Raw genomic sequence first — 16,157 nt, 5'->3', positions numbered from 1 at the left:
CTGACATATGTACATTTTGAAAACAGCTCGGCTTTTGCAAAAACAGTTAGAAAAAAATGAGATTTAAACGTGAATCAACATTGCCACCTAGTGCCTAGCAAACCTCCTTGCCCAACACCAGGACATTCCCCATTGTGGAGGACAGATGTCAACAAAACCTATCTGGAGATCGGGATCTAAAATGGAATTGAGCAGATTTCATAAACGGCTTTCTCCCCCAAAGTAAGTTGATTTTCATACCAGAGTTCAGTGCTGGCAACTTCAATTTCTCCAGACAACAGAATTTAACTGTCTATTAGGCTTTTTTTAGGCAACAACTTTCACGAAAAGACAGGACACCTCCTCTATCAACAGTGCTCTGAAATTCACCTGTCCAGGCACCCAATTTTATAGAAGATCAGTAGGATCCAGCAAACACTTTGCTGCCCTATGCAGTCATATGAGATACTGCTGCTAGGAAGGGTGAGTTGTCCTCCCAGCTCTCCTGCCCAACACTCCAGAAGAGACCAAAGGTGAAGTAAGCCCCCATTACCTTTCTGCAGCGGGGATTGGGGCAGCTGAACCGCTTCACATCGCTGTCCAGTAGAGCTGGGAAGTTACAGAAGGGACACCTGTAGCGCAAAACAAGATGCCATTAATGCAGAATGCCAAACATAGCTTTGCTGAAAGCTGATTTAGTCAAATAGCTGCATGGAAGTTGCTAAGGCTGCCAACCCATTGCCTGTTGCCAGGATGTGCTGACTATTGCCTTTTTGCTCATATTTCTTCAATCACTTCCCCGTTTGCAATCAAAATATTATATGCTCAGCACTGCTTTTGACCATGTAATTTAGTGGATCAGCACAGAGCTGGCAAGCAAGTCTTGGGGGAGACAAGTCTATTGAATTTTAATCTGCTCCTAGTCAAAGGCAGAATAAAAACAGACCTGGGAAGGCAGAAGACTGAATTTATAATCCAGCTCTTTAAAAGCTACCCATCTCAGAGTCAGCACAAACATAGAGTTCCAGGGAACAATTTTCCACAGCAGTAAGTGCAGCATTCTCTGTGGGACACTCACCTGACGAGCTCATCTGCACAGGCAGCAGCCACCTCCTCCTCAGCCTTCCGCTCATAGTATTTGCAGAGGATGTTCTCTGGAAGCACCTTCTCCAGCTCACTGGTGGGGAAGGAACACGTGCAACTGCCTTCCATGCAGCTGAGCTCTGACTGGAGTTGGAAAGAGGGCTCAGGTTCAGTATGACATTAGCAAAGAGCAACTCAGGATCCAGAACATTTCCAAGCAAATCGGTGCAGAGCCTTGCTCAGACAGAGTCAGCAGATCTCAGAATGACTTGGGTTTTGGGACCTTAAAAATCAACCAGTCCTAAATCCCTGTCATGGGCAGGGACAGCTTCCACTATCCCAGCTTGCTCCACGCCCTGTCCAGCTTGGTTGGCCTTGAACACTTCCAGGGATGGGGCATCTGCAACTTCTCTGGGTAACCTGTGCCAGTGCCCCATAACAAAATTTTTTTCCCAATATCTCATCTAAATCCACCTAAGATGACTGCCAGAGAATGGGTTCACTACAGAAAGAATAAGCCTAATTAAACAAATCAGGCCCCAGACAAGCACTGGGCAGGAAGATGCTGTTGCCAACTAGGACCACAATTCACTCCAAGTTCACTGTGACCATATATCAGCCTGTTATTATAGTTCAGTCTCTGCTGAGAGCCAGCACTCACACATTACATTCTTTTCAATAAAGTCATATAAAATATAGCTGCCAGTTTATACATTTACAGGAAATGGATCCCAGAGTACAACAGCATCCCACAGTTTGAGCATCATATCCTGAGGCAAAGGAGCAGACACACTTCAGAGCAGGTTAATGACTTGTTTATAACTCAGCTAAGTACCAGGATAATTGCTAGCTAAATCAGAGACTAAGGAGGTTAGTAGTACTATAGAGGAACCAACCCCCAATTAAGTTGGGTTCACAGTGATATTATGAAGGACAAACACTCTTAGGTAGAAGGAGACAGGCCAAGTCAGAGATAATTGTTCTCTGTGCAGATACCACTGGTTTATTTAGTAGAAAATAAAGACCAAACAAGTTATTGTTTTACTATGAGTGCTGCATAAAGTTTTCCTAACAATCAAATTGCTAAGCATAGAGCAAAAAAAAAAAAAAAGGTTAGTAACCCTGAAATCCCGTGCAAAGATCACATTGTGAAGTTGTTGGCTTCACTTGATGGCAAGACTGACTTGGATTTCGGGACACCATTCCATTCAAGTATTTCCTGGGAAGTGCAGTTACATCTGTTTTAAGTAACAAGACTACACAAAGAGCAATATCATCTCCCAACAGCAATTACATATTTCCCCCTTGTCCAGTTGTGAAATTCTTACCTTCCCAGAGCCAAAAACTGCCTCCTGAGCATATTTAATTAGGCACTCCTTGCAGAACAAGTGACCATCTGCACACTGAGTCAACTCTTCGAAGGCAAACTCCCCGTAGCAGCAGCGGCACTCTATCATCTGCCCATCCTGCAGCCACCAGAGGAATCAGCATCAAAACATCAACAGCTATAGCAACACACACACACCCCACTGCAAGCCAGAAAAAACTGCTACAGATATACACCACTCCATTAGATATCCTATTTGGTGGTCCAAATTCCCTAAAAACTGAGTTTCTGATTGTACTAAATCACTTTGTGTCTACATGTCCTGCTTGACAGGTTCCAAAGAGCTACAGAACATGCAGTGATTAATAATTCTTAGCTCACAGGCAGAGCAGCATTTTGGGTTTGGGAAGCTGCAGTCACAGAGAAGCAGCTTGAGTGTGCCACTCTCATGGGGAAAACCGAGATTCAGATCTGCTACCCTCTAAAGGAACACTTACCATCTGCCTGGGCAGACCCTGTCTTGGCCTCTTAACTGAGGGGGTGGAGAACTTTGCCACTGCTAAAAAGTAAGTATAGCCCACTTTTCCAAGTTTGAAAAGGAAATGAACATTGAAACCAAAACATAATGCACAGCTGCTGAACTGTTCTCTACGTTTTCTCTGAAGCAGAAGAGCTGATTTTCAGGCTTTTAAAGAATTCTTCCTGCAAACAAGGAAGGCCTTCTCACTGGCCAAGCTCCAACAACAGTGGATCTGTTTGAAACAGCCATAAAGGCAAGAATGAAAGCAAACCTGATGCTATTCTGTTGCAATGTTTGTTCTGAGCAGTGAAGATACAAGCTGAATTACTACAGATCATTACATGCATCAATACTGTCTTGCTGGCCTCAGCTCCTGTCTACCTTTCCTAAAAGCCAGCCAACAAATATTATACAGGTTTTGCCAGTTCAGCAAAAGCAGCACAGTGAAATGCAGCTTCAGAAAAGCTCCATTCCAGGGCTAAAAGTATCTGTGAAGGAGGAACTGTAAAACAGTGTCTGTGCACAAGCTGAATTCAACTTATAACATTATAGATACTGACCTTCTGATACTGCTCCTCGTTCATCTGCAGAGCCAGGAGGAAGTCTGCATGCTGCAAGAGACATGTGCATCTGTATTTAGAGAATAGATAAAGCAATTTTCCAAACTCTCCACTCATTTACATTATCTCAGGACTCACAAACCACCATAAAAGGCTCGCTGTCTGCTTGTAACATCACTCAGCCCATCCCTCCAATCCATTAAGCTATTTATGATTCAGCTAAAACAGATGGGAGAAGCAAAGGCAGCAAGAACAAAGAACCAAATTCTGTCTTGTGGGGTTCAGGTTTCCATGGGCAGAGATGATCTCACCCAATGGGCTCCTCCAGAGAACATGAGCTTTTTGTTTCAAAGGAGACCTTATCCATCTGCCTAAGAGACAAGGATCTTTAAGGAGCTACTTTAGAAAGGACTGTGGGTGCAGAGCTGTGAGTTCACTCTTTCCTCAGCCTAGAAGAGGAAGACAACACAGCAGTGGGTGTTGCCAAAACACCCAGTTCTCAGCACAGGACAAACCCTTCTGGAGCCACAGGACTGACAGCCTGGGGAGGGCAGAGTGAGTGGACACACTGCCTTGGGCCTGGCCATTACTCACCACCAACACTGAGCTGCAATTACATGCCCTAAAGCAGCAGAGAAGCCTGCTAACAATTAGAGGGAAGAGTTAATTAGTAGAGTTTTCACCAATTCATAGCAGACTCCCCCCTCCAGAATGGTGTTTGCACAAGCAGCAGCTGCATATTTAAGTAAATATGAAATTCTGTGCTTGGCTTCTTTCCTTTATAATGGAGTTTCTTGGAAAGAGACATATGTGTAACAGGTAGGGAAGGGGAAAACATAGTTATTCAATACTTGGTTCAGTGTTTGAGTTTCTGTAAGAGACAGATTTTTTCATGTTTAGGGCCAAAACTTCAACAGTTGTTGAAGATTTGCACATGATCAAAGCAGCTCCTATCACTCACCTCTGCCATCTCTTTCACTTTCTGCTCATAGAACTCCTGCTCCAGCAGCACGGGGGGCAGAAGGGAGAGCCTGTCATAGGTCCGCCAGTGCCGTCTCTTGTTCTCCAGGAAGAACATGCGCTTCTCAATTTTCACATCCCCTGAAGCAGAGTTAAAGGCTCAATAAAAAGGGATAAAGCAGCCAGAACAAAGCTTGAATCCTTCCTCCTGCATACACCACCAGCTGCAGACTTTCAGCAGCTCACACAGGACTTTACCAAGCAGAGGTGCTAATGAGGAGCATCTCCAAAACAGATAGCACTGACAGAAACTCAGCTCTTTTGGGACCACATCCCCTTTCAAGAGTTGCTTTCAGCTGCAAGCCAGTTCTGCTTACAATAATGATGCAGAGAGCACAACACACACAGCTTGGCATTTACCTTGCTCAAATTTGAAGTCTATATAGGAATATTGATTCATTTCTTTCCTCCTTTTTCGTTTCCCGCTGGTTTCAGGAGACAGCTCCTGCCACTTTTTGATAGCATCTGAAAAGGCCTAGAAAACAACATACAGCCTTAAATCCTGTGCCTGGAAGAAAGCAGGAGCACTTAATTCAAGCTGAAGCACAGTACAAACATGGGCACAGGACTGATCCAAAACTAGAAGGCCAAACACTCCAAAGAGAGGCAGATATACATCTTTCCTCTGCTCACCTTGTTGCTTTATGTACTCAAGGTAATTATTCCATAAAAACAAATCAGTTGAATGACACTTCATAACAGCTCAGCTGTTAATATCAAAGTGGGCACCAGCTATATTAAACAGAGCTGGTTTGGCTTCTTTTTTTGTTGCTGGGTTTGGCTTCTTGTTTAAAAAGGTGAAGTTCAAATACTCAGTGCTCAATCAGTCAAGAGAACAGACAACAAGTTTTGTTTTAGTTAAGTCCTGGAACAGTAGAGAAACAGGCATCAAGCAAAGGCATATCAGAGGAGCCAATCTAAGTCAAAAACTTGAACCTACAATGACATTCAGTTTGTTTATACTTCATATAAGTGCCTTTGCATCTCCCTGACAGTGAAGTTCTTTCATAAGGAATACAGGACTGATGCCACAGACAAAACAGGACAGTGATACTCAAGATGCTTCTTAATTCCATGAAGCCAGCAGCAGCAGTTAAATGTTTAAAGATTTAACTAAATGCCAGGGTTTTATTGGCAATTATACTGCCCTTCAGTGGCGACATACACGAACACTTCCCAGTTTAATGCATCACCCACCATGAGCCAGCTCATGTTTCCCCAGCTCTCCTATTAGGGAAAGTAAAAACTTCCTGCAGCATTCTGTCTGGCCAATAAATTTTGAAAATCTCTACTAAATGGATTAAAACTTCTTAAAAGGAAAGGAAGATTATTATAAAACCCATAACCACACAGCAGCAGATGGTACAGTAAGGCCAGAGCCATCACAGTGCTCTCTGCAGACACGGGAGATAAGCCCAGGACAGAAAACAGACTTGAACTGGAGCACCTTTCGTGTGATTGCATAGTGCCCCTTGAGCTCATGCAGTGCCCACTTGATGTCCTGGCTGCTCAGCATTTTGAAGTCTGCCATGAGGAGATCAGCTGCCTGAATAAAGCACCTCTGGTCAAGGGGGGCGAGTTTGGAAAAGTCAAAGTAGTCCACTTTAGGCACCTAAGGAGAAAATGAAAAAGATTACAAGGCTGCTATAAATACACACAGGAATGTCACAATTCTGCAAGATCACCCAAAATTCAGAATATGTGGCAGCCAACTCTGAGCACCTCAGCACAGTGTGGGTGCAAAGCCTACTTGCCCAGGAACCTCTGCAGGTGACCTGCACAAGGTAAAATACATTTTAAAGCCATGGTGGGTGGCTGCCTGAGACAACAACAAAAAATATTTAGAAAATTGTTCATGATGAAGAGTGAACAACTTTATCAGCTTGAGGTAGAGAGACACTTCCAAGAGCAGAAAGAGGTATTCAGCAGCTCTCCCAGGCCACACAACACCCTCAGAGTGTAGCTCAGAGAGAATTTTTTGTTAAATGGATGTTTTAAAACGCAAAATTAAGCATCTGTAGGGAGATTTGCAGTTAGGAGGCTGCAAGGCAATGCCTAAAGGCCTCACAAGAGAGACCGAGGGCCAAGGCTACTTCATGTGACAGAATGATTGTGGAATTCTTGTCTCAGTTATCAAAATGAACACTTGAGATGGGGCAGTGACAGGCAGACAGGGCAGAGGGGCTTGCTGGAGGCAAAGGAGCAGACACTGTGCAGCTCTGGCACAGCCAAACAGGAAAGGCTTGGAAGTCATCTTGCAAGCAACTAATTATTGCTATTTAACGTGCCTTACACATACCCAGAGGCCTCCTGTGAAAGCCAGGCTCAGTCAGGCACTCTGCAAACACACACTAATCAAAGCAGACATCCCAAGGTCCACCCAGGCTGAACAGACTGCCCAGAGGCAGCAGGAGATGTGGATACCCTCACTTGCCTTTGTCTCATCTTGGCTGGCAAGCAGGCTGCTGCTGGGGTTTAAAACCACTCTGCCTTCCTTCTTTGGGTAATCTGGATTTTCCAGAAGAAAGTTACAAAGTCTGAAAAGATAAATATAGTTACTTCAGGGTTGGGGAGCTCAGGTTCATTTCTCATCTGTCCAAGTTTTTAGTATCAGATAAAATGATGAGATCACAATCAAAGCCTGCCCTGTAAGGACCAAGAGTGGTCCTGGACTAGAGCAAACTGCAACTAAATGACTGAGAATTAAATGAAAAATCATCAGCTGTGTGGCTGCAGAAGGTAAAGCAAAAAGGTTTGTCTTTCAATAATTAAGTTCACATACATGAAACTTGTATGGATGAGCTGCTAGTCATCTATGGAAGAAAAACAGCACAAAAATCCCTACAAAACCCATAAAAGGGTCATGTCTTCCTCAACAAACGACTACAGATTCAAACTTGAATCAAAGCCTTCATTCTCAGTCTACATTCATATTGAAGCAGTCAGAGCAACCTGCTTTCGTGGAAGATGTCCCTGACCATAGAAGAGGGGCTGGAACTAGGTGATCTTTAATGGCCTTTCCAACCCAAACTATTCTGTGATTCCATGATTAAAGCAGAGACAAAATCAAGTTTAAGATGTGTATCTCCATGGAATACAAACTCTGAATACAGGTTTCATTGTTACAAAGCTTGCAATCATACCAGCATTACCCAAATTCCACTAGAAACTGGTCTGGTGAGAATAGCACGTAGAAAATAACCACTAAAATTGCTGAAAATTTGCCTAATGGCCTGTAAATGCATCATATCTGAGGTCCTACCTCAAACAGTCATAACTGTCAGGTAACTGTAGTTTAACTGATTATTTTAGCTTAGAAAAGACTCAGCAAGGGGTTTTCAAATGCCCCATTGGTGGAGAACCACAAATACTCCAGAAACCATTCTGAAAGGGCAGCCTGAATCAGGCTGCCACAGCTTTTTCTCAACCCTCACCAAGCAGCTGTGCTGGCTGGGGCAAGTAACACAAGCTGTTCCTCAGTTTCCCCAGCTGCAGAATAAGATCCTTCTGAAAAGAGCCAGGACAAGCAATTAACATTTGTAAAACTATTGGAATGAGAAGGTGCTAGGCTGCAGCAAAGACATAATTGCAGCTAATTTACATTCCTGATGTCAGAAATCAGTCCCTAATTAAGAAATCTGAACTGGCTTGAAGCATTAACCCACTATCAAGGCACGATTACTTTAGCTCTGCTTTCACATTCAAAGCAGGGGCATTTCTTTTTGTTTAATCAGGTATTGACATATTGAGCCAGAAGCTTTTGACTGAGTATGAATGCTCCTGCACACAAAAGCTGAATAGATGATACCCTGCTAAGAGGGGCTCCCACATCTTATCTTTCACATCAGCTGAAAGTTTTAAGAAGATCATTTCAGGGAAAACAACAAATATCTTGGCACTGAGCATTTAATAGCTTCCAGCTCCCACCTCCTGCCATCCCTTTGGTAAAAGATAACTGTTTTAATCCAACAAAACAGAAACTTCAAGGAGCTCAGATCGTGGCTCTAACGAAAGGGTTTCAGCTGGGGCATGGCCACGGTACATTTGAATTCTCCTGCATGTTGCCATTTCAACGCTGAGGATTTTGGGGGATGTTGACCTCCAGTGTGTGACAATTAGTTAAGTGGGTCCTGCTGCACAGCACACCCACACTCATGGCACTGTTCATTAATATCTGCACCACAGGACACAGAGCTGGTTAAAAGCCTCACCCCTGCCCAAAACCACTCACCCTTAGTTATTATATTTCAAGCCTGATTCAGCTTGACACACCATGGAGATCAAAAAGACCCTGCCAGCGAGGCTGACCAGTGCTTTGACCCATTTGTTCTCACACAAAAGCTGCAGTGACAACTCAAAAGATGGTTTGGTTAAAGGAATAAAAATATGGAGAAGAAATCTTTATCATCCAGTAAGTGGGTAACGCACCGCTGAGCAGGCACTGTAGCTGGCCTACAGGGAAGCCTGGAAGCACCTTTTCATCTCCCTGGGTCTGTGGCACACAATGGGAGAGAAGAGATTTCGGGAGCAAAAAGGGAAGGAACACATTAAGACTGACAGAAGCCGATAGTGGGATTTAATTCCATCAGGCTTCGCTAGATCTCCCCAGGACACAATCCCGAGTTTTTTTTCACACAATCTGGGAGGGTCCTGCAGCCAGATGCACACCTTCAACAGCCCAACTGCCCTGCTTGTCTTCTACATTCCCACCGTAACCATCCACCCTGAGGTGCACCCAGTCCACGGCGTGGGCCCCCCAAAGCTGCTCCACCACTGCAGGGAAAGCACTTCTGAAAGACCAGAAAGAAGCTCTAGGCTGCTGACTTTCTAACCAAGAGCCCTACTTGGGAGATACAAGGCACAGCACAGGCAGCACAGCAGAATAGGAAATCTGTGCCCAGTGGATGGCATCATCCTTAGTTCCTCACCAGTTAACTTACTTACGGCCCAATGACTAATTCCCAGCCTCACGCACTTAAATGCTGTTTAATTAGTGCTCTAGTTAGCTGGAAAGGGCACTGGGTTTATACAAATGAATACTCTGGCAACCAACACCTATTCCTCATTCTTGGATCACACAGTAACCAGTTTGGACATGCTGGAGATAACAGAGACAGTTGCAGAGGGAGAAAGAGAGGCCACCAAGCATCAGACACCAGTCACAAGTGATTTACTTCAAACCATCTGCCCTCGGTGCTGCTGGTGCCAGCACACGCAATCCTTCACTCCCCAGCTCTACCCACAAGGGCAGGGAGATGATGCAACTCAGCAGGAAGGTTAATCACATTTTTTAAACTCTGGACTCTAACTTGACTCCCAGAAATCTCCAGCATGATGAACATTAAGTTATTCCTGAACTGTTAATGCAATTTGGAAAGCAAGTCCTCACATTAGTTTTCTTCTCCTTTTATTTCATTTTCTTGACCATGTTCTGCTCAGTTTCACCAAAATCAGTCCCTCATCAGATCTCTAGAATCAATCCTACCAGCCCTCAAATGTGTTTGCTCTGTTCTATCCCCAAAATGCGATGTGAGAGAAGTCAAACAGCACCACTGCTACCCTGAGCAGTGGTAAATGGGATAAAAGCCAACATCATGACACCAAATAATGGACTCCAAGCCAGTGTCAGCTTTACCCAGAAAAGCCCAAAAACCAGCGAAACGAAGCAGGGCATGCCTTCCTCCAACTCAAAACTCACCAACCCATCTCCATACTTTGTTTTATAGCAGTCATCTTAACACCTTAATCCTGACACTCACTTTTTTTAAGAGCCCTAGTAACAGGAAAGACAAAATTATAGGTAGTATCTTGAAGTAAATTATCTTAGAGAAGCTACAGCACAACAGAACTAGAAAGGACTTAAAACCAGCTCAATTAGAAGAACAAACAAAAAGAATCTGTGCTCTGTGGCACTATCAAGGCAGTGCCGAAGGCCCAGCCTGGATGTGCTCTAAAGCAGCATCCCTGGCAGGTGGGGACATGGGAAAGTGCTGCAGTTGTATGATACACTCTGGTTCTTGCCTCTATACTTACACATTTAAGTCATAGCAGTTCTTGATGAGGATTAATTCTTCAATATATTCCTTCTTCACATCTGGGAATCTTGCTTCCTACAGTAGGAAAAGCTAAAGGTTACATAGGTATTAGAGAAGCTGTGTAACAGACATAGCACCCAGGACAGGGATTTATATGCAATTAATCAACAAAATCCTGAGACTCGGGGCAAAATGGTCAAGTGATCATTTATAGCCACCCAGCCTTGCTCCACAGGATAACTGCTAACAGCTCTTTAGCAAAGGAAGAGTGAGGGTAGGGATGTGAAAAGCCAAGGAGAGATTCAGGCTCCATAGGAATGAACTTCAACACAAGGACAGGGAATATTTACCTTCAGCATGACCAGCAAGGAGCTCCAGATTATGTGGTGAAATACAACATTCCAAAGCAAAAGGAAATAAACCAACAACATGAACCCACCCAATGAACCCAGACACACCAGCACCAGAACAGTAAACAAACCTTGGGTGGCATTTCTGTGAAGGCTCCCCCAGTGTTTGCTGCTCTCTCTGGGGTTTCTGTACAGGTATTGCTACCATGTGGTATTTTGCTTTGCAAGACTGGACTGACACTGCAAGAATAGACTCTTACCCATCTCATAGGCACTGATCAAGGAGGTCTTGGAAAGAACTCAATTTTGTTAGACTACTACTTAAAAAACAATATTCCTCAACTCCAGTTTTCCCAAGTAGAATTAGCTATGGGATGTAGAGGGAAGACTTGGAGGGGATAGGGTGGTGGTAGAAGATACAAACACATAAGAATATGCCTATTTGCAAGAAAAAATATTCAACAAGCCCTCCTTAGCAATCAAGGGGAGGGGTGTGCAAACATCACACACATGAATCACCACATTATTGTTTAGCTTTATTTGTCATATATAAACCATGCTGCCCAAGCTGCTGAATATACCAAAGGATAAGGAGTGTCCTTCTTGGTGGCTGTTGTCATATCCAGTGTCCCTTGTGCTAAGCTTCACAGATGGAGCATGTGCAGTTTACATGCACAAGTCCTCATGGTGCTGCTGCTTAAAAAACCAAAATGCAAGGGCAACCCTTACCCTTGGCCACCATGGTGGCATTAACATGGGCATGGGCCACACTCCTTCAGGAGAGGCAGCTGAAAGTAGCCCTGGATCTCAGCCAAGTGCCTCTAAAACTTCTCTACTCCACACCCTGTATCCCCCTGCCACTGTTTAGTGTCCCAGGTTTGCTCATTTAGCTTTATATCCAGTCCTAAACCAGCTCTCTCAGTGTTGTGTTGGGAAAGAACCAGACAAAACCAGACCAGATCCAAGAGGGTCTTTCAGGTAACAGACACAGATTATTTCATGTTAAGTAAAAGTTTTCCAAGACAGTTCATCACATGCTCCTCACCTGGTGCACAGCTGAATCTCAGCCAAAGCAAAGAGGATTCGCAGCTGTGTGTTCCAGGCGTGTGAGACTCCACACACCTTGAAAAACCTGTCTGAAAACATCACACACACAGGAGGCAGAGGAGCCCTGGCAATACTTACTGTCTCTCTGATGAGCAGCGCAGTGAGGTCCTGCTCCTGCCCAGCAGCTCCCTGCTCTGGCACGTCCCCCGAGCCAAGCTGCTGCGAGCCCTGAGCGGGGAAGGCGGGCCCTGGCTGCTCGTTGTCTCTCCCTGCCTGCTGAGCCGATTCCTCGGGGGGATGTGCCGGCTGCGGGGAGGCAGGGCCAGGAATGCCGTCCTGCTGCGGCTCGGGCCGGGGGAAGGCTGGCCCTGGAGCCTTCCCTCCGTACGCCTGCAGAGCCGCCGGGTTTGCCTCTGGCTGCCCTTGCTGAGGAGCGCGGCCGTTCGCTACAGCCCGGGGCTCATCTTCTGGTGCTGGGACGTGCCGGGGCTCCGGCTGGCCCTTCTCCTGCATCTGCCCCTGCTCCATGGTAGTTTTAGCAGCTATTCCTTCAACCTTCTGCTGTGGCTTTAAGTTCTTTCCTTGCCATTCCCGAGCTTCCATCTTTTCCTCCTGTTGAGGTGGAAGGTCTGCATTCTCCAGACTAATGATTTCTGTGTTATCAGCAGGCTGTGGACGCATCTTGATCAGTGGCAGCAAACTTGGCCCAGGCTCCTGGCTACCTGTCAGTTCAGATCTGGGGCCATTCAGCTCAGATGGTCCTGGCTGCTGCAAGGCAACATCCACACTCTCACCCCTGCTTGGTCCAGCTTTGCTCTCCACCATGAGGTTATTCCCATCTCCCTCACAGGGCAGAGCTGAATGCTGCAGGTCTGTGCTCAAAGGCTCCACAGCACTTTTGGATCCTCCTTCTCCCACAGTGTCTGCACCCTGCCATGGAGCAGCAGGTCTGATGACATTGGGACGCAGAGGCTGCTGAGGCTTTGGGGTCTGAAAAGGACATCAACAACAGAAAGTAGGAATTCTTGTCTGTGTGTCAGAATCCTTGCTCCAGATACTTCTGCATCTAAGAAACTTCTGATGGGAAACTGATAAACAGTCTGTTCAGCAAGATGTTTAATAAAGCACAGAACTGCAACCCACACATCTGTGTCATCAGCCTGTCCCCAGGTGCTATGAGAACCTTCAGCAGAACTGGGGATGCACAGGACTTTCAAACAGGAATAATTTCCTAAGCTCTCCTCAGTACTCACTTCCCTTCCAGTAAAACAGTCTGGGAAGGAAGAACTAACTGATGACATATTTGTGTTCTCACCAATTTATTTAAACAAGCAGGAACCAAGGCTCCAAATATTAATCTCTGGCCTTGTTCTTGCCTCTGGCAGACAGACTGCTGTATGCCAACAGAGCCTGAGTGTTCTCTGCTGCTGTTTTCAACTAAGAAGCAGAAAGGTCAGCTTTGCAACCCGTTTTCTCAGTGCTTCTGGTTAATTTAACAGGAAAGTGGAATATCTTCTTAATATAAGACAGATATGAAATGCTGCAAAAACATCAGTGCCAACATGAATGCAAATAGCATAGAGAAATATAAAGCATACAGAGTACATTTATAAATCAAAGCAAGGTTTGAAAACATTTTATGGAAGATCAAGTCCTCTTGCAAAGCACTCCACCTTGCTGGATTCAAACAGACAATGTTATGGGAGCTACAACCTTCACCAACTAGAACTTAAACTACACAATGCAGTTCCACAGTCTGGTTCTCCCCTTCTGTGCCCAAAATATGACTAAATTAAGCCAGCAAAATGTCATCATTTCACTGTTATTTCAGACATCCTAAGCAGATTGCTATAACCAGGCAGGACTCAGAGGAACACATCAGGTATTGGCACAAGACTTGGCTATACAGGCCATGAATACAGCACAGCAGCTACTACAATGAAAAATTACCTCTGCTAAGATGACTATATCATCATCATCATCTTCCTCAGTCTGCTGCTTTTCTGGCATTTCCAGAAACAAAGGCAAATCTTCATCTGAGGAATCTGATATCATGATAAGACTTTCATCTCTGTGGTTTATCCAGTCTGCAGAACAGTAAGGAAAGTTGAAGTCAGCTGTTGGCTCAAGGTAAATAAATAGAATTACAGGGTACATGTAGCACTGAAACATCTGAGAAAGCAATTTTCCCATTTGCACTGCAGGAAGAAGCATTCAGAGGTCACCAATTCCTCTGCAAGGCATTGTAACAGCCACTCCTGCATCCCTCAGCCTCCAGCAAAACACCTGCACAGCTTCAGCTCATCACAACAGCACTGCAGGGGCAGCCACTGACACTCACAAAGAATCTTCTACCCTGAACTCCAGCTCAAGTCAAGCTGCTGCAAAAGTTATTACAGACAAGGCATGTAAGGAATATTTTTTCAGAGAAATCGTGAACTTTCAGTATCTCAGGGACATTGCATTTTCTTTGTTAAAATGCAGTGCAATCTAGCAGAGAGATAAGGGTCTTTGTGCTATTCAGCCTCTTCTGAAAGAGAGACTTTGCAGGAGTACCTTATGCAGGGCCAAGATAAGGCCTGTGCCTGTGGGTGCAGAAGATACCCTGCTAGTAATGACAACCTTGTGCTTCAAGGTTTGTCAAGAATGGAGTATAGATGCTACTCAACAGCTGCTGGAACAGAGGAGAGATATTCAAGGCAGAAATAGAGGGTTTCTGTACTGCACAGAGAACATACTACTATGCTTTCCCTAAAAGCTGACATGTTTTGGCTTATTGTTCAGCATGAGTGCTCATTTATCACCTTTCAGGCACACAGAGAAAGCCTCACTTTAAATTCTACTCTCGAGGGAATGGGTGCCAATGCACACAGCCCTATGAGAACATAAATTTAGGGTCAGCCTGTCTCCTGTGGGGTTCTCAGAAGGATGGATCCTCCTTGGATCTGCTGAAACATCTCTACACAGCGCTCCCAAGAAGTCAGCAATATCCCTTGAGGCAGTACAACATGAGAAAGACAAGAGCCAAATATTTTGCATACCTGCATAATATGAAAGAGTTTCTGTAGGTGGCTAAGTCAGTGTAACAGTAGTGTGTGATGTGACAGAACAGACCTCCAGCAGTTCCCTGGAAGTTCAGTGTCTGTGAATTCTGCTGCTCAGGAGAGTTTCACAGGAATGTTCTGGAAACAGGCATAAATCAGTACTCACCTTTCCCTCTGTGACTGCTGAAGCTGTTCAAGTTAATCACTTCTTCATTCCCACCTCTCTCTGCCATTTTAAACAGCTGCACCCCAGAGTGTCAATGCCCCAGCATGGCAGTCAGGCTCACATGAGGAACTGGAAGATAAAATAAAACCACAAGGGAGTCAAGCAAACTCAGATTCAGCCTCAAGGGTTTTTTTCAAGATTTAGCTGCTAGGGGTTCTCCTGGCTCTCCCAGCAGTCTCTCCACATGAATATTTTTCTGTACCCCTCCTCTCAGGACCTGAAGGAGATATGTTTGTTACCTTGTGTTCCAGCAATTAAGACAGTGGACTGAAGAGTGCAATTAGGCCAGAGAAGTCTCTCTGGAGGAGCTATGCAATCACAGAAAAAGAGCAGAGATGCAGTTCTATCCAAGCAGGACTCAAACCTTCCCAGCATATTGACCTTCCTTTGTTTCCAACCAAAATCCAATGCACCAACCCACACAGTGCTGCTTCTGCCACCATCAATTGGTGAGAGGGACAAAATCCCCTTGCCTGAGCTGTCCCAGGGCATCCCCACATCCACCTGCATCTCACACCCCACAGATGATGTCACTACAACCATCCCTGTCACACTTAATGCCAGGGAAGTCACACACAGCCTGGAGGGGAACAGCCAACAGGGACAGCACCATCCCAGCCTGAATTCCCTGAGCGCTGCCAAGCTGAGGCACAACTTCAGAGCCCCCAGAGATGCTCTAAGCTCACTGCCACAACCCCCTCACTCCTGGTGTGTCAGAAGGAAGCTGCACCCTGGGCAGAGCAGTGTCAGTGTGTGGTTTGTGCCTGCACTGTGAAACAGCACAGGAACATTCCAGAGAACACTTCCTTACCACCATCTGCTATTTTATAGAAGAGATTTCCCTGATTTACAGCAAGGGTTTGGTACAAATTCCAGGAAACACCATCTGCTCTCACACCAAAAGGAGAGCATGACAGGAATCAGGTTCCCTCACAAGACTTGGCTTTTTGAAGCTAAGCTTTGCTA

At 45.1% G+C, this 16,157-nt stretch overlaps 1 protein-coding gene across 1 annotated transcript in view; it reads right to left on the bottom strand.

Annotated features, from left to right (window-relative positions):
* RNF216 (ring finger protein 216) overlaps positions 1–16,157 on the bottom strand; it is a 75,889-nt gene that overhangs the window by 46,082 nt on the left and 13,650 nt on the right. The window contains exons 3-14 of the mRNA XM_084216420.1: positions 15,132–15,260; positions 13,872–14,008; positions 12,060–12,911; positions 10,523–10,599; positions 6,924–7,026; positions 5,937–6,101; positions 4,850–4,964; positions 4,431–4,570; positions 3,470–3,520; positions 2,391–2,528; positions 1,058–1,206; positions 533–611 (exon numbers count right to left, since the gene is read on the bottom strand). Of these exons, the coding sequence (XP_084072546.1) occupies positions 533–611; positions 1,058–1,206; positions 2,391–2,528; positions 3,470–3,520; positions 4,431–4,570; positions 4,850–4,964; positions 5,937–6,101; positions 6,924–7,026; positions 10,523–10,599; positions 12,060–12,911; positions 13,872–14,008; positions 15,132–15,198 (2,073 nt within the window). The 5' untranslated portion in view covers positions 15,199–15,260. The remainder of the gene's footprint in view (positions 1–532; positions 612–1,057; positions 1,207–2,390; positions 2,529–3,469; positions 3,521–4,430; positions 4,571–4,849; positions 4,965–5,936; positions 6,102–6,923; positions 7,027–10,522; positions 10,600–12,059; positions 12,912–13,871; positions 14,009–15,131; positions 15,261–16,157) is intronic.

Source organism: Fringilla coelebs (genome assembly GCF_963513975.1).
Source record: "Fringilla coelebs genome assembly, chromosome: 16".
Taxonomy (NCBI): domain Eukaryota; kingdom Metazoa; phylum Chordata; class Aves; order Passeriformes; family Fringillidae; genus Fringilla; species Fringilla coelebs.
This window is presented reverse-complemented; position numbering and strand designations above follow the sequence as displayed.